At 42.3% G+C, this 18,754-nt stretch overlaps 1 protein-coding gene across 10 annotated transcripts in view; it reads left to right on the forward strand.

Annotated features, from left to right (window-relative positions):
* MEI4 (meiotic double-stranded break formation protein 4) overlaps window positions 1-18,754 on the forward strand; it is a 622,672-nt gene that overhangs the window by 21,823 nt on the left and 582,095 nt on the right. For all 10 annotated transcript variants that reach the window (XR_011031448.1, XR_011031447.1, XR_011031449.1 and 7 more), the window contains exons 2-3: window positions 2,974-3,222; window positions 12,699-13,249. Coding sequence is in view for 7 of the 10 variants with exons in the window: in XM_068281515.1 (XP_068137616.1) it covers window positions 2,988-3,222; window positions 12,699-13,249 (786 nt within the window). In the remaining 3 variants the exon portion in view is untranslated. The remainder of the gene's footprint in view (window positions 1-2,973; window positions 3,223-12,698; window positions 13,250-18,754) is intronic.

Consider the following 18,754-nt stretch of genomic DNA (forward strand, 5'->3'; position numbering starts at 1 on the left):
CATTTTGAGCGCATTTGTGCTCAATGCAAAGTATATAAACACTGCATAAATCGCTTATTAAAGTAATTATGCAGCTCTTTGGGGGACTGAGCGATTAGCCATTGTAAAAACTTATCGGGTCTCTGTATTTCCTTTTTCCGTCCATAGCTCCACTGTGATTGGTCATCAGAAGCACCTATGACCGCTTCCTTTAGAGAGTAAGGCTATGAATGGAAGAAGGACGCTTTTAATAAAAATAAAATCATTTTAACGTGTATAGTATTTGTGTCCTGTCAGACTCAAAGTGCTTGAGAGCTGCAGCCACCAGCCCACCCTGCAGCGTTGGGTAGTCTTGCCCAAGTACTCCTCATTGAATAAGTACTGGCTAGGTACTGAATAGGAGGAACCAAGATTCAAACCCCAGTCTGTCAGAGGCTGTGCCCCTAACCAGCACACTATACAGCTACTATTTGGTGCTTCCTGGACATTTAATGGCGTTGCTGTGAACCTGGTCATCAATCAACATTTTCTATAGTTCTCAAGGCTTATTAATGGGGTTTTCAAATCTCCTGTTTGCTGCAACGTGGCATGAGCAGTGTGGTAGCTAAGGGTGTGACAAACGAGTAGAGCTTTTCATCAGCATAAGATACATACTTTTTGCCATAGACTCTGACCAAGCATGCAGATCAGATGTTCCTGCTTGAAGTCTGACTTAATCTAGTCGAACCTAAGTTGTTTCATTAATGTAAGATACATACAGAAGAGTTCTTCGATAGCTAGGCCTCAGAGAAATCCAGATGTTAACTAACCAGCAAGAGCTTCAAAGCAACCCCAAGCAAGGTTTAGATATAAACACACTAGCTTCTAATCAAAACTAGTTTGCCTTCTTAAAACAGAAGGTATTTGCGATTATTCTGATTGGAGTGAGCATATGCTGTCTCCCGATGAATCACTACTGAATATGCAAATAATCCTTTGTTGTCCCTGTAAGCTAACCACACCTCCAGAACCGCTGGAATGCAATGATGTATCAGCTTGTTAATTGTACAGAACCACAACAATCGAACATGCATACAGACTGTTTCGGATTGGTTGATCCTCATTACAGATGGCCCGAACCTTTGCTTTTAGGTTGGTGAACCTCTGCAAACGTTCGCAAACTTTTGCAAACCGCAATAGACTTCAATGGGGAGGCGAACTTTGAAAACTAGAAACCATTATGCTGGCCACAAAAGTGATGGAAAAGATGTTTCAAGGGGTCTAACTTCTGAGTTTTTGCATGGATGAGTGGGATAGACTCCAAAAGTCCCGGGGAAAAATCTGGAATTGACGCAAAGCAGCGTTTTAAGGGCAGAAATCACATTGCATGTTAAATTGAAGTGTACGGTGCATGTGGTGTGAAGTGTACGGTGCAGTAGTTCTGCGCCTGTTCAGTACACTACACAGCATGTGCGAGTAATTGACAGCGGCACAGGCGCAGTAGAGGGTGACCTGGCGAGGTCGGCCTCTGCATCGTGGGGGACAGAGAGCCGAAGCTGCAGTGAGGGACATAGCAGCTACTAGGGGCTAAAGGAAGCCCCTGGGTAAGTAGATGCCATTTTGTTTTGCAGCTCTGACATTATCTTTAAAGAGACACTGAAGCGAAAAAAATATGATATAGTGAATTGGTTGTGTACTATGAATAATAACTAGAAGATTAGCAGCAAAGAAAATATTCTCATACTTTTATTTTCAGGTATATAGTGTTTTTTCTAACATTGCATCATTCTATAATATGTGCAGATTACACAACACTCAGCATTCAAAATGAGTCTTTCAGAGCAGTCTGTGAAGTAATGACCTCTCCTCTAGCAGAGGAAAAGTAAATAGTCCAGGAACAGTTGAGATAATACAAGTCAGATAACAGCCCTCTCCACGACTAACTTAGTCGGAGAGCTTAATGGCTTGTTTGCATAGAGATAACAATTGGTTTCTCAACTCTTCCTTTACTGGAAACAATTACACTGATGTATCTGATCTTAATGTTTTATTTCTTAGCTGTGCTACACATACAAATCCTAATATCATTTTTTTTTCGCTTCAGTGTCTCTTTAAGTCTTGGCAAGACAGAACCAGCTATGCTGCTGCATCCTCCATAGGCGTGCATTGGGAGCTTATGGAGGATGCCGCAAAACTGTAGACAGCCAGGTCTCTGGTAAGTTGCTCTGCTGCTTGCTGCTCTGCATAGCTGGGGAGTAGACAGAGCTGCACACCCCCATGGTCCTCAGGGAATCTTGGCGCTTGGGTGCTGGATAGTAGGCAGGGATTTTTCTGTACTTTACTTGCAAAGCAAGGAAAATGTATTTTGTAGATACAATGAGAACATGTTAATTTTATTTAAATATATGCAGCTTGAAAATAGACCAAATGTGGCAGGGCTCATTTCAAACAAGCATATGTTTTGCATCAACTCAAAATTTGTATTCTCTCATTGAATATCCCTGTTCATCCCAATTTAGTGTTTCAGCTATGTGATATAACTGCCTAAGGGCTCGTTTCCGCTATTGCGGTGCAGAATCGCCTGGATTCCACCGTTGATGAAATAGCATGCGCATGCGAATTCGCATAGGTGAGGGTATATGCGAATTTAACCATGTCACTGCCTGTTTGAAGTTACATTGGTACCTATGCGATTTCGCATGAAAATTTGCATGAAAATTCGCATACCATAGCCGCAGGCAAATTCCCTATTAAATACATTAGCGGCGATTCGCATGCATTCCACTCGCAGGCGAATTCTGTGGCTCTTTTGTGCGTTTTTTCACCGCTGAAAAAAACGCACCTCAACAACGCTACAGTGGAAACAGGCCCATCCACTTGCATTACATGTGCGAATCTGAATGCGTTGGACGCATGCAGATTCGCGATAGTGGAAACGAGCCCTAACTTGATAAAGAGGACAAATTGTTCTAATTATTCTGCTAATTGGGATATTCTATGTGTTTTGTCTTCTAGTATTGTAATATAAAATGGAAAGTGAAAAATGGCAACGAATAACAGCAAAAGTGGCTCTGGCAATTGCTATAATTCGAAGCAAGCCAGATGGTAAAAGCAGCAAAACATATACTGAGGAGCTGGCTAGACACATTTCTAACCAAGATGTCAAAATGAAAGCTAGGGTGATGGAACTAGAAGCTGAAGTTCTTGGTTTGCGTCAGGAGCTACTTCTACACAAGTTTCATGACAAACCACTGATGGACTATGGTAAGAATCTGAAATTGCACTTTGTAAGAGTCGTAAGTGTGTGGGTACCTTGACACTTTAAAAAGAAATCATAGAGACAACGGCAGCCCAAATAGCATAAGCAGGTGGAGATGAATTCAGTCACTTTCTCAATGAAAATAAATGGCCTTGCTGTGGTCAAATCCACGAGGTCAAATGTACCTCTCCGACCTTGGGGGGTTCGGGGGGGGGGGGCGGTTGTGTTGTATAAGCAAGAGGTGCCCAGGGGTTAAAAACGGAGTTAAAGTATGATTAAAGGAAAACGTGGGGAGGCGGCTTACCTCAAGAACACAACCTCATCTAAAAACGAAATTTATATGCTTGTGCTAAATAAATTTCCATTTTTTTTATATGATATTGTGGTTCATTTTTATGATGAAATGTTATCTGTTTTTAACTCCGTTTTAACAATCCCTGTGCACCTCTTACCCCCTCTGTGTTTGTAAGAAAGAGTTCAGGATCATGTCTGTTTGGACAGGCTTATCATGACCCCCACAGCCCATCTGAGTTCCTGAAGGTGGTGCTGCTGCCCACCTGGTGAGGGCTGTCTATGTACAGTACATGCACTGTTGATTATCCCTCAGTACTATTTTGGGCTGGTTATATTTAGGACCCAGGGGCGCCTCTAGCCATTTTGTCACTCCAGGCGAGAAAACCTGTGGCGAGAAAATAATCATAATGCAGCAATATTTCACCAGAAAATAATCTTAATGCAGCAATCGTAGTGCACCAATGTTTCACCAGAAAATAATTGTAATGTGTGCAGCGTTTCACCAGAAATCATAATGTGGGCAGCGTTTCACAAGTACCCCCCTGGGTACAGGAAAGGGAGAGTGGGAAAGAAAATGAGTAGATAGGAAGGAGAGATGTTGGAAGATGGAGAGTCAGAGTTAATGAGTGAGAGACAGATGTGTCTCACCACAGGTGGTCCTGTTTGAAAGGGGCATGTTGAAGCACTAGGGTCTGGGGAACACAAGAGGAGGGAGAGAGATGGAGCATATGGGAACAGAGTCCAGCAGAGAAATCACACAGAGCAGCCAGACACACAAACTTTACAGGTTTATTACCTTCTTCAGTGTGTCTGTTTCTCTGCTCCTGTAATCAGAGGGGCGAGGGGGGCTTCCTCACACAGCTCTCTCTGCTCACGTGAGACGTCCTGTCAGATAACAATGCTGCGCTGGTGCTTCTGACCCTCGTGTCCTTCTGGCTGAAGCTGGCTCGCTCTCTCTTCTCTCCCGCTCTGCTGTCCATCGGGGGACGCAGGGGGGCATAGACTGGCCAGCTCCTAAAGTCAGAGGTCATCAGCAACATACAGCCTGGCATCTAGGTAACTCCAGGCTTGACTGGCAATGGGCGGAGTTAGGGGCATGGCTACACGCAGTAAACACTGTGTCTGTGGCTGGTTAGAGGGGGAGAGTCGTGGAGCAGAGTCTTCCTCCCTGTCTATTGGCCGGACAGCTCCAGGGGGCGGTGGGGAGAGACATGAGTGCGGTAGCACGCTGCACTCGCGTGTGACATCACCCGGATGCTGGCTGCCGCTGCAGACAGGAGGACTGGGACAGAAATAAAATATACAGTATTATATGCAGGCAGCCGCAGCTGCGCCTTGTGATTGGACGCCGCCCCAAGCGACTGCCTATATTGCCTATGGCAACAGGCGCCCCTGTTAGGACCTTTAATATATTTTCTCTCAGGATAAATCTCCATAATTTTTCAGTGGCTTTGGCTAACTGACAATTTGTTTTACAAGTGCATTTTTTTGGCTTTTAACGTATGACAGACACATATTTTAAATGTAATGTTCTACAATTATCAAATCTTATTTGTACGCCTTTAGAAGCCACATTTGTGCAAACATTAGAAGAGGAAGATTGTAAATGTAGGGATGTTGGTCACTTAGTGCTGTTTTTACTTGCTAGAACTATGGGATGGCTTGAGGATAAAGGAAGGTCATGAAATTTATTTGCTTTCTATAATTGATGTAACTTGCAGAGATTTGTAAGCATTACTGGTGATGAATAGGAGTTAGAGCTTGAAAGATACAGCTTCAAAAGCAAGAATAAAACTAAATCTGAAGTCTGAGTGATTTCATGCAGCTATCTAAAATGAATAGACTAGCAACAGGTCCATTTTTACTTTAAAAGTGTCCAAATGCTTTTACTTTTTCTCTTATGCTTCCATTTGACAATTGATGACTCAGAAATACATGTCTTTATTTAACATGTACAATACAATGTAATAGTTACCTGGGTCTTGCATGAAAATTGATACCTAGAGTGATTCAAAAATGACCAGAGAATTTCCCAGGAGAACTTCTTATTGCTTTTATATAGGACAATACAATAACCATAGTAGTGTTGTTTCTGTAGAAATAAGCCTAGTTCCAGGACTGGGTAGACCCACATCAAAATCTCCTTGTTCTGTCTTGCTAAAAAAACAAAAACAAAAAAAAAAACATTGAAGACAGGTGAATAAGAGGCTCCTTTTTTGAAACTGATTTACCACTATTCATGGAAACCATAATTGCCCATGTCCCTTCCCCATAATGTATACATATATCATAGAGACTCATTTACTAAAATGAGGGCTTGCTATGCTCAATCCCTTGTCTTTGTGCTGCTGAGATCACCTAAGTACTAGGCGAGTGCCAATGTGTAGTCTGAAATGCAAACTATTGCACTTTTGTGTCATTATGCAATTAATTTCTTTCTCCTGACTTATCTCCTTGGAGACAATGTTCATATTCTCTTTAAAATAACCTTTCAGCATTTTACAACTGAAAAGGTACCCAAAAGTTGGTGAAAAAGTAGTATTCATTTTTTATTTTTTTTAGTATTTCCTTGCTTGCTGGTAGTTTAAAAACCTTTTATGACAAGTTATGAAAATATCACCTAGGGGAAAACTCAGGAGAAAAAGTGAATTGCATATGGGCCCTGGAGTCACACCCAGAATGCTAACAAACCTGTGTACAACTCAGTTAAACAGAATGGGGAAACAGCACCACACACACACACACTCACACACTCACACACTCACACACTTTTTTAGAGTGCTGAATATAAACTTTATGAAATGGAAGAAAAGAATAAACTATACTCTCCTGTTTTTTTATCTGCATTCATCTATCTTCTTCTGTTTCCTTGTCTCCTGTGACATCCTATTCTTCCATATACTTTTGACTTGCCATTTTCATCTGTAAACGTTCTCATTCAATCTTTAGGCTTTTTTTAACCCTCTGTTCTTGCATTATTTTCTTCATTCTTCTGTATTATTTTGTCATATTTTTATTAAAGTTTCCATGCTTTGTTTTCTGCCTTTGCTGATACATTTATTAGGAGTCCCTTCAGCAGCCATTTTTTTTTATTTGCCAGACCTTTTTTATAGGTTCATACCTTGGGCCAATCCATGGGCAAATTCAAAGGGGCTGTTTGATATGACATTTAGAGCCCTGCCAGCCAGCAAGGCTTCTGATCAGTTTAGCTGCTTGCAGCAGATGGCCAAGATTCAGCTTTGTGAGTTTCCATACCCCATCGCTGTCTGCATACCACAGACAAGTACACTTGACGTCTGCTAAGCATATGTACATACATGTAACACCAATTTCATCAATAACAAGGAGTATAAAGCTCACATAAGACCCTCAATGTTGAGTACTGTCTCCTGTCAAGGAGTCACAAAGGGACGGTCACTCGATGACGGCTCCCCATCCACTCCTCTGAAGGCCACTTATAATGGGTGAGAATCCTGTGAGGGGTGTAGTGAGCAACTTGACACAACTCATTTACATGCCTCCTGTTTGCTTGCTGCCCTTGCATGAGTACACCCTTGCTTTTGTCTGCTGGTTCCCCATGCATTGGAGGCCACTGACCTCAGAATCTGTTGGTAACTGTAACATGTGCCCTGCGGTTCACACATGGCAGTATCCCGTCTTACATTCAGTGTACTGGGCCTAACTTTAACTTGCCCCAGAAACAGGTTTTAATAGCATACCTACCAGTTGCCATTAATCTGAAACTGTCCTGAAGGAAAATCTAGGCCCTGCTAGCAAATTTGATGCACACATCTTAACCTCCTTGCCTGAGCTCTTACAATCCCAAGCCTCTACGGGTCTAAGTCAGGGATTTACTTGTGCCTGTTTGTCAGGCTGTAGGGAGATGCTAGCTGCTCTTGGCCTCCATGCTCCAACTCATACAAACCTGGTTTGCTTACTGCAAATGATTGTTATTGTTAATGCTGTAGTTATTACTGTTTTATGGTTATTTTCCTTATCACACTTGTACAACTTGTTTTCTATACCTCACACTGGCTCCTCACACATTAGCTTTAAAAATATCCTCAAAATGTTTCTAGCAATATCACAACCTCTATGACTGTTACTCCCAATAGCAATTTTTACTTACCCACTTGGCTTCATCGTTGATGAAGGGAGATGATTGTATATATGCCACACTACATGTGAAGGGTTTTAATAGCCCCAATAAATGTTCTCAGATCCTGTACAACATGCACAAGGCCAAAGTAAAAATCTTAATGTTACAGGAGACTCCTTTTTAAATCAAACAACCAACCTTTAGTCAGACAAATTTTACACCACTTGGTTTCACAGCACCTTCCCAGCTTTCAAATCCAAAGGAGTCTCTATTGCACTGCATAGGCCTCTCCTCTTTTCTGAGGTCGAGGCCCTATCTGACCCCCTGGGAAGATTCCTGTTAATCAAACTGAAGGTGTACAGCAAGAAATTCACTGTGGCCTCCTTTTAATTTGCCGAATCAGAATCGAGGTCAATGGTTTCTTCGCTATTCACCAAAATTGGAAGCCTTTACTAAAGGCCAGATTATAATGGGGGGCTGACTTAAACTTATGCCTAAATCCTGATGTTGACTCCTCAATTGGCTACTCCAGCCTCCCCACGAGCATTAAAATTAAAAAAGAAATTACAAGACCTTAGACTTGTCGATAGCTGGAGGACATTTCATCCCAAAGACAGAGACTACACCTTCCACTCAGCACCTCCCCCATAAATCCTTTTGTAGAGTAGTAAAAATCCAGTCAGAGATCGGTACAGGCAGCAGGCAGAGAGTAGTCAAAATCCAGCCAGAGGTCGGTTCAGGAGGCAGGCAGAGAGTAGGCAAAATCCAGGCAAAAATCGGTAACAGTAAGGCAGATCAGAAGAAGCACTTAGCTCAGAAGCAGTTATTTATTTATTTATTTATTGTATTTATAAAGCACCAACATATTGCGCAGCGCAGTTAAGAAACAAATGGCTATATTGTTAACATCCTGTGCTTTCATATGAGCTTATCTGTCATGACAGTCAGCTGACACGGGGAGAGATCAAATTACAACCTGTGATTAGAGACAAATGAGAGGATACCAGGTGCATTTGTATATGTTTACCATTTGTCCTGTGCAAGAGTTCAGGTTTAGAGGGGGTATTAGACAGGATAAACTCTACATACAGGCTGCATTTCTCTGTTTTCCATCTGTCCTGTGCAAAAGATCTGGTCTAGTTGGGGGATTAGATAGGCTTAACTCTCTACATACATACATACAGGGTACATTTCCCTCTGTTTTCCTTCTGCACTGTGCAAAAGTTCAGGTCCACTTTAAATTTACCCACCGCCCCCGATGACCTCACGCAATACGCATAACGCCGTATGCATCATGCCGCATCGCTGCCTGGATCTCAGAAGAAGAGCTGGGAACATGGGGATCCCGGAGGCTGCGGGGAGAAGCCTGGAGTCCAGCTATGCAGCGCCGCGGAACTCAGAACAGCCATCAGAGCCAAGTATTTAGCTACCCCGTGCTGAGCTTGGGATTACCACTCTTGCCTTTTTTTTTTTCCTACCCTGAGCTAAGCTCAAGGGTTTCTGCCAGGGAGGCTAAACCACCAGCAAACAAGAAAATACTTAAAATAATTTTGATAGTACTTTTTGCCAAGTTTTGGGTACTTTTTCAATTGTAAAATGCTTAAGTTATATTAAAGAGACTATGAAAATTTTCTCCTAGGAGATAACTCAGGAGAAAAAAATTAATTGCTTATGGGTCCTTCAGTGATTCATTAACAGGGGCTTCTCCTTCTTACTTTAGCTCCTTTAGGGCTAACGAGCTGAGACAGCAAGGTATTACCCTCACCTCCCTGGGTCTCACCTCAAGCCTGCTCAATTGTAGCACTTCAAATAAGGCTATAGTCTATTTAACCACTTCGTCCACAGGTCAGTAGATATACATCCTCTGGGACTTCATCTAAGCCACAGGTCAGTAGATCTACTGACCTGTATTGAAGCAGTGCTGTGCAGGATTGGGCTTGCTCCTGTGCACGATCTGATGCAGGACTAATTGGTGAATGGGAATATGTTTCCTGAGCTAATGAGATTGATTTTTACTATTAAAAATACTTGTATTTTCTCATTTCATAGTGAGAAACACACTCTGTAGCATTATTTCAGAATCAAATATCTTCACCATAAATTGTGACAGGAACATAATCTAAGTTTTGTGATGAGCAGTAAGAATAGCCAAACAAAATTTGTGTTTTTTATCTACAGTAGCACTTTTTATTTTTAAACCGGAATTGGTAAAACTGAGAAATACATGTTTGTTCTATTTTTTTCTTTTTCCCATTAAAATTCATAGAAAACAAAAATTTGTTTGACTGAAAAAATGGCATACAATGAAAGCCTAGTTTGTCTTGAAAAAAAACAATATATATTTCATTTTTGTGTCATAAGTAGGGATAAAGTTATTTCTGATTAAATAGGGACATAGCTAAACTGTCAAAACTGCTCTGGTCAATAAGTTGAAAACAAGGTCTGGATGCGAAGTGGTTAATACTGGTACAGTACATAGAATATTCCTCACGTTTTGTATGTCTTAGTCATCAAGATTTATAAAGAAGTATTATGCCAATGTCTGTGAAGTTGCTCTTTTGTCCGCCCCCCCCCCCCCCCTCCTCTCACTCCTTTGCTCTACCCACCCTCCCCTCTTTCCTCACCTCCCTTATTCTTATTCGCCCTAGCCTACCTAACCCAGTTTTCCATCCTTGGTCCTCCTTACCTACTTTCCTTACAAAAACTTGGTCAAGAGTTTCTAGTGCTCCTACTGTCATTCTTGGATGTCACAGTATTTTTGAACGTCATAGCATTGTTAACGTTGCCACTGTCTGTATTCATGATGCTTTTGACTGAATCTAAAATCAGATTTATGAAAAAAAAAATGCATAGTGAATCATTCACTGTCTATTTTACCACTACAGCTGCTCACCAGCTACCAGACCACAGGTTATGGTGAGCACTGGTGTATTGCTGCTAAACAATGGGAGAAGTAAAAGACTTTATGGGGTTGGCTAATGCCTAGTGACTTTTTTATGAAAAGTTCAGTCTGTATTAATTAGGCAGCAACACCAATATTTCTATGCACCTGTTGCAGAGGATGAAAATGCACTTTCTTCTTTAAAGAGACTCTGTAACAAAAAAAGATCCCCTGGGGGGTACTCACCTCGGGTGGGGGAAGCCTCCGGATCCTAATGAGGCTTCCCACGCCGCCCTCTGTCCCACGGGGGTCTCGCTGCAGCCCTCCGAACAGCCGGCGACAGACCCGACTGGCAGTACAATATTTACCTTTGCTGGTTCCAGCGGGGGCGCTGTGGCTGCTTTCGGCTCCGAACTACACGGAAATACCCGATCTCAGTCGGGTCCGCTCTACTGCGCAAGCGCTGGAAACTTGCGCCTGCGCAGTAGAGCAGACCCGACGGCGATCGGGTGTTTCCGTGCAGTTCAGAGCCGACAGCCGTCAGAGCGCCTGCACAGGAGCCGGGAAGGTAAATATTGACGTCATCTTTCACGGAGGGCTGCAGCGAGACCCCCGTGGGACAGAGGACGGCGTGGGAAGCCTCATTAGGATCCGGAGGCTTCCCCCACCCGAGGTGAGTACCCCCCAGGGGATCATTTGACGTTACAGATCCTCTTTAAAGGATACCATAGCCAAAAAAGGTTGGAGAAACGGGGGGGAGCAGGCATTTAGGGGGAGTTTTTCTGATGGCCACCGCTTGGCCCCCATCCCCCCCCTGTTCTCCAATGACACACATCTTTCTTACCTAAAGACCCCCTTCAGCTTCTTTTGTGTCGCTGGGAATCACCATCAGTGCACAGACGTTGGCCCAGCTGTGCGCTTCCTACAGCGGCCGTGAGCGATCTGCGCTGCTCATGATGTCACAATTGACGTCATGCACAAGCGCAGTGCGCTCCTGGATGTGGTCGCGCACTGCAGGACATGCACTGCCTGGCCAACATCTGCACAGTGATGGAGACTCCCAGTGACCCAGAAAAAGCTGCGGGAGGTTTTTAGGTGAGAAAGAGGGGTGTCAGTGGAGATCGGGAGGAGCGCTGCCCATTAGGACAGCTCTCCCAGTTTTTCCAACCTTTTTCAGCTCTGGGTATCCTTTAATCCTTACACATGCTGTCTTTCTTGGTAACTTTTGTTAATCGTAAGTAATTTTCCACCAAACATCAAACCTTGTTTGACTGTGAGTGGTCCCATGCAGTCAATAAGCAGTTTTGCAGTTTAATGTTGTATGCAGTGTAAAGAAGAATACAATTCTAACACTGACTTTTCTAGGGTCATGAAACATTGGAAATGCATGCATATTTAACTAAGCTTTTAATCAGGCTGCGCAAATTAAAGAAGTAATGGAAGTGCAAGATATTATTTAAGAGTAGCTTATGAAATCCCCAGATGATGCCAATTGGAGTTCTATGCCAGGAGAAGCTTTTACCTTACTGCTATACATTTTGTAATAAATGATGACTGTGTGGTTTATTTTACATTCATGTAATGAAATAAACGTGTATGTAAAGTACAAAACTTATTAATAACCAGGCTGTTTACTTTTATGTTGCTGCCTGAAAGAGTACATTTCTAGACACGGAAGTGACAGATTTTGTCTTGTCGGTACCTTGCCGGGAATATAGTACACATTACTGATAAGTAAATTACAGCAATAAAAGTTTTCCCGGCAGAATACAACTTCTGAGGGCGGGGAGAGATAAAATACATGAAATATTGCATTTTTCTAGCTATAGGACACTTAAAAGGTGGCCACTGATTAGAGACAGGAAAACACTCAACCTTTCTAAAAGTTTAAATATAAAAGAAAACCATGGGATACTTAAAAAAAAAAAATAATTTTAGGAGGATAATTATAATTGTTTATTCCATCAGTTTATTTTCACTTCAGGTTCACTTTAAGCAGAGAAGAAGATTGCGAGCTTCAGTTTTTAGTTTTTTTTTTTTTTTTTTGTGTGTGTGCTCTCACTGTGCATGCAACATATTTTTACTGAGGAAGATCTACAGATTTGGCCAGATCAGTTCTAAAGAGAGGTGCATACAAAGGTGATATGGTTTATGTTAATGAGTTAAGGGATTTTTTTTGTGTAAATTTTACTTTTTATTTTTTTCAGGAGTCATCAACTTGACATCAGAGCCACTTGAAGATTCTAGACCAGCAAGTCAATTACAGGAGGATTCTGGATGTGATGTTTCTAATGAAGATGGAGTAGATGCACTGACAAGCTCTCAGACTTCTAACTGCTGTGACCAACTCTTAACAAGCCTGTCAAGTCTTGCATTTCCTTCAAATCCACTCCCAATTAAGAAACATGTTACAGTTGGTGAAGGACAGCTGTCTAGTCACATACACTTTCTTAATCATCTTCTTGGCCTGAGAAGACTGACAACAGCAGGAAGCCATCTAGCAGATTTGAGTAAGTTTGGGAACGACTGCAGTGTAATAGCAGAGTCGGTGTCTGGGCTGCTGAATGGCTTACTTAGCTTGTATAAAGATCCTAAACCATCTGTCTCCGAATTTCAAACAGAAGCCATTAGAACTGTAACAGACCTTCTCACTAATTCACGTTTATCTAAAAATATTCTCCAAGAGTGCATGAAAAGATTAGAGGAATTTGGAAAAAGTATAATTCAAAGTATTTTAACAAACAGCAGGATAAACAGGGTAAGTGTTCCTATTTACATTGGTATAATAGTGTAGCATGTAATATTTCAGATCATGCGTATTATAATTTGCATAAAGAACAATATGTAGAATTTAGCTATTCTTAGCCTGACAAACAAATCACCTCACAGTTAAAGCGGATCTAAACTCAGAACTTCCTTTCTGCTCTAAAACATAAGCAACAGCGTAATAACCTTTAAAGAAAAACATTTCCTTGTTATAGCGTGCACAACTGCTGCAGTAAATCTGCTGGGAGCACAGAAAGAGTTAACCACCTGTGTTTACATATTAGCACAGAGTGGACACACCTCACCACAGAGCTGAGGGCTCAAATTACATTTATTATTATTTGCAGTTAAGGGAGAATTAGGCTGTTCTTTGAAAATACACACAGGGTGTATTTATTTGTGGTTTACTTGTCTCTTGTGCAGAGTTTGGGTCTGCTTTAACATCTAATTCCATTTGGTTGACTCATATCAATAGCTTTACCTTTTTTATATGAAGTTCAAATATGATCTTTGATACACTCATTCTACAAATAGAGCTAACCATAGTGTGTTTTGTAAATGTATTATACGTTTCCCTTAAAGGGCAACTGAAGCAAGAGGGATATGAAGGCTATTTATTTCATTTTTAACAATGCACATTGCCTGGCGGTCTTGCTGATCCTTTGCCACTAATACTTTTAGCCATAGACCCTGAACAAACATTCAGCAGATCAGGTGTTTCTGACATTGTCAGATCTGACAAGATTAGCTGCATGCTTGTTTCTAGAGACTTCAGCAGCCAAATAGACCAGCAGGGCAGCCAGGCAACTGGTATTGTTTAAAAGGAAATAAATATGGCAGCCTCCATATTTTTCTCACTTCAGTTCCCCTTTAACTACTCTAAGACCGCTCCACGCCAATGGGCGTGGCCGCGGCAGCAGTCCCAGGACCGCCTAACGTCAATTGGTGTCAAGTACTGGGGCTGCAGTTTGCAGGAGATCACGCGCAGGCTGCATGCGCATCTCCTGCTCGGGGACGGAGCGATCGCCGCTCGGGAGACTCTTAGACGGCAAAACCGCCGTCTTTACATGTAGTGTAGCGCTGTACTGGGGACAGCCGTGTGACATGGCTGTCCCCCTGGGGGACAAGAGAGCGATCGGCTCTCATAAGCAGAAGCCTATGACAGCCGATCGCGTGATTGGCCAGCTGGGGGGAGGGAGGGGATTGAGGAAAAGATAACAAATAGTAAAAAATATTTAACAAATGAACATAAATATTTATTAAAAAAAAAAAACACAAGGGAGAAAGGGGGTGGGGGGATCCCTCGTGTGCTGTGTTGTGCGGCCCTGCAGCTTGACCTTAGAGCTGCAGTGGCAATTACAAAAAAAACAGCCTGGTCTTTAGGGGGGCTTACCACTGTGGTCCTCAAGTAGTTAATATATCACCAATATAGTGCAAGGTGGTTTGCACAGTGTAATTCATGATTTTTTCTTTTTTTTTAAATCCTTTTCAGGGAGCACTGCAGGGGTTAAACCTCAGTGTTTACTGTATGAGGAGAGTGCCAAGGTGGTGCTCTTGTATCTCTTCACGACTGCTTTAAAGAACGAAGTAGACACGTTGATTGGGTTAAACTGAACACCGAAACACCACAGTGGTTTTATTCAGCAACTATATGTGGAATAAATACTTTTCATTGTGTGCTGGGCATGAGTTTGGTTCCACTTAAAACAAACCATTTTATAGAGCAAATGGGGAAAGTCCCTGTGTCTTATATGGCAATTGCAGGGAATCCCTGGCTTACTTACGCCCGCCGATACAAACCGCCGGCCCACCGCAACGTCGGGGACTCCCTGCATTGATCCTCCATGTGTGTGTGTCCGGCTCCCCCTGTGTGTCTTCTACCCCCGTGTCTCCTGATCCCCTGTGTATAATTAGTGTAGCGGGAGAGTCTCTCACCTAATCCATGGTTCCCTTGGGAATTGAAGACCTCTCCTGTCCTGCAGGGCTGTGGAGTCGGTCCAAAAATCCACCGACTCCGACTCCTCAGTTTAGGATTCCACCGACTCCGACTCCTCGACTCCGACTCCTCTAATTTGCATATTACAATTCTGTTGATTAAAAGTATGTAACATGAAATTCGTCTCTTAACTGCCAACGCTTAGGAATTTTACAAGACAACTGAAGTGAGGATATGTAGACTACTATATTTATTCCCTTTAGACTAAAACTAGTCCTTGGTAAGAGAACTTGTAAAAGGTACAAACTGGAACAAAGAACATCTATCAGGCCCTAGGTAATGTAAGTGTGGGTACATGTAAGAATGATGTGCAGGTACTCTGCAGGAGAATGAGGAGATTGTAAACAGACATCACCTCTGTGTTCAATGTGCACAGCATTACTAGTGGATTCCCTGCAGCTCTGTGGGGAGTGCATATGTAGAGTATAGTACTACTGTGTAACAAAGTAAACCTGAGACAGATGAAATTAAAGTTTTATACATACCTGGGGCTTCCTCCAGCCGCCTTCAGGATAATCAGTCCCTCGTTGTCCTACTCCACCACCTGGATCTTCTGCTATGAGTCCAGGTACTTGAGCCAGTCGGGCGTAGTGCGCATGCACACACTCCGCCGCCAGGAGCATACTACACCTGTGCAGCACTATTGCGCAGGTGCAGAATGTTCCTGGCTGTGGGAGCGGCATGCGGCCGAACAGCGCTGACTGGCTGAAGTACCAGGACTCATAGCAGAAGATCCAGGTGGTGGAGGACAGCAAGGGACTGATTAGCCTGAAGGGGGCTGGAGGAAGCCCCAGGTATGTATAAAACTTTACTTTTCATCCGTCTCAGTTACCCTTTAATTTGTAGTCACCAAACCAAATTTTAACAACATATCAAATTATTTTATTTCATCAGCAAAGGGAGTGCATACATTTGCATAAACCAGCATCAACGCAGAATTATTTCCATCTCGTTGACCATCTCTATTAGTGACACAGCTACACATCAGGCTTTATTCTTACAGCATAGATGTTATTTAGTATATATAAGAGATTCCTGTGTACACATCATATATACAGTCACATCAGATATGTATATCTGACCTTAAAAATACGGGGACTGCTTTATTGAAGCAGCACAAGTAACTAATTTTGATTGGTTTATATCATTTTTGTGGACTAAGCACAGCTATTACTGTATATATACTGTATATATACATTATTTTTAATGACTATCATCTGAGAAATAGAACATTTTATCATATTTTCTATTTTAATTACAGTTACAAATTCATTAGGAGTCGGAGTCGGTGCATTTTTTCCCGACTCCGACTCCAGGCACCCAAAATTGCCCGACTCCGACTCCGACTCCACAGCCCTGCTGTCCTGCACAGCTCCACCTAGGGGACAGCTTCTGCTGATAATGTGATTAGCAGAAGCCAACAGTAGAGGAGCAGTGTGGGAGAGAAGAGGTCTTCGATCCCTTGTGTGAGCCATGAGTTAGTTGTGAGATGCTCATGCTACACTGCTAATTATACACGGGGGTTTAGGAAACAAAGGGGGGGGGGGGTTAGCCGGGCACACAGGAGGACACCAATTGGGGGAAACCATCTACAAGACGCTCCTGGCACATGGACGCACCAAGTTTAGTATATTTTTTTGCCCCTGTTTTTTGCCCTCTAAACCTAGGTGCGTCTTATATTCCAGTGTTCAATAGAAGAAAAAGCTGACACAGCCAAAGTAAATCTTTATTGGTTTCATGTAAAAGCATAGGGCTGTCTTAAGTGCTGTCAGGTACATCTCTTGCAAAATGTTTTACACCTTGTTCTAAAATCAGTAGTAACACCTGGTCTCCCAGAATGCTCTGGGGGGAGATTTCCGCATAGCTAAATAGCCTAGTCTGTAACAACCCTGGGAGGGCAGGGCTACATACCAATATACAGCAACATACAGTGTTCCTCCTGCTGAAACCAGGACAATTAGGTATTTGAATAATTTTGATTAATAGTGGGTATCCTAAATATTTTACTACCTTCTACTACTGCATATGTCACTACAGTACCTCTTCAATGTACTCCTCAGAGCCACTAAAGCAATCAAATGGTGGAGGGTCAGCACCACCTTAGTAATGACAGTTAATTAATGTCACTTCAATATAAGTTGATCAGTGTGGCTTCAGTTTATTCCTGGTTTCACTACCCTAGCGCATCTGGCATGTGAAATGGTGTCAAAGTGAATGAAAGCAGACTGATGCTACAAGTGCTTTTACACTGCCTGGGCTTCCTCTTAGCTCAGGTGGTGCAAAGCTACTGTCAGAAATATAAAACCTCAAAAAGAACATCAGTTCCATTCAGAATGATTCGTTTAACCTAGCGAGTTATTGACAAAGCATATCAGGCATAGAGTCATGGCAAATAATGGATTGGCCTATGACGTACAAGATACAAAAGGCACAGATAAATGTAGTCATGCGCTAGCCATAGTGGAGTGTTTTGAAAGCTCACAAACCACAGTTCTAAAACAAGCTTCATATAGATAAGATACTGTGCCATTATACCCTCTAAAGTAACAGCAATTTCTTTTAGTCTACAGTTCCATTTTGTCTTTACTCACATTTCTGTTTCCTATCTTGTCATATTCTAATCTATTGTAATCATTTATAAAGCCATTCATTTTTATCATTCCAATATTTCCAGAACACTTTACCTAGGTAGCCATCATCTAATTGCTCTGTTTTTGTGAATATCCATGGTTTATTTGCATACGCCTCATAAGTTCTAGCTTCAATATCTCTGCCTCCAAATGACGATCACATATGGAAAGAAAACTGCAGGTTTACAACAGCCATGCCATGTTCATGGGGATAATGGGATTTTTTTTTATTTTGTTTTATTAGCCGTTTTGGAAATATAATGTGGAATTAATTTTTCAAATATATCATTAGCAGGCAGCAGTACAAGCAATAGCAAAACTACAAAGCATGCCCTGCCCCCCCCCCCCCCCTGCTAAAACTTGAAGGGGCCCCTCCAATGATCACACCTTTTTCCCTGAATCTCCTTGATGACCTGCCAGGGGGAATCTGTCAAGTATGGCCATCATCATCCCCACTCACAATAACCATTGTGGCTACAATAAAACCTGATATGCAAAATGATGGAGCTCGCAGGGGGAGAAAGGTGTTGGGCCCCTCACAGCTCTGGCCCTTCCTGTGGTTGCTGGGGCTGGTCCCCATAGTTATACCCCTGAGTACAAGTTGCTACCCAGTACTTAATTTACTTTATTTAATTTATACAGAGGAAGAAAAAAAAAACTCTACCTGGGCTCAGTCAGAATCATATGATTGCACCTACGATATTGTCATAGCTATACAGCCATGCACTTGTTATATAGCCAATGTTGAATGCGCCAGTGAAAAAAAGACACTGCCCCAAACTCTGTACTGTATATATAACAATCATGTAATTATGACCACCAAAACCCTCTTTACAAGGACAGCCACAGCATGTGAAAGGTGTGAGCAGAG

The sequence above is a fragment of the Hyperolius riggenbachi genome, chromosome 4, assembly GCF_040937935.1.
Source record: "Hyperolius riggenbachi isolate aHypRig1 chromosome 4, aHypRig1.pri, whole genome shotgun sequence".
In the NCBI taxonomy this organism is placed as follows: domain Eukaryota; kingdom Metazoa; phylum Chordata; class Amphibia; order Anura; family Hyperoliidae; genus Hyperolius; species Hyperolius riggenbachi.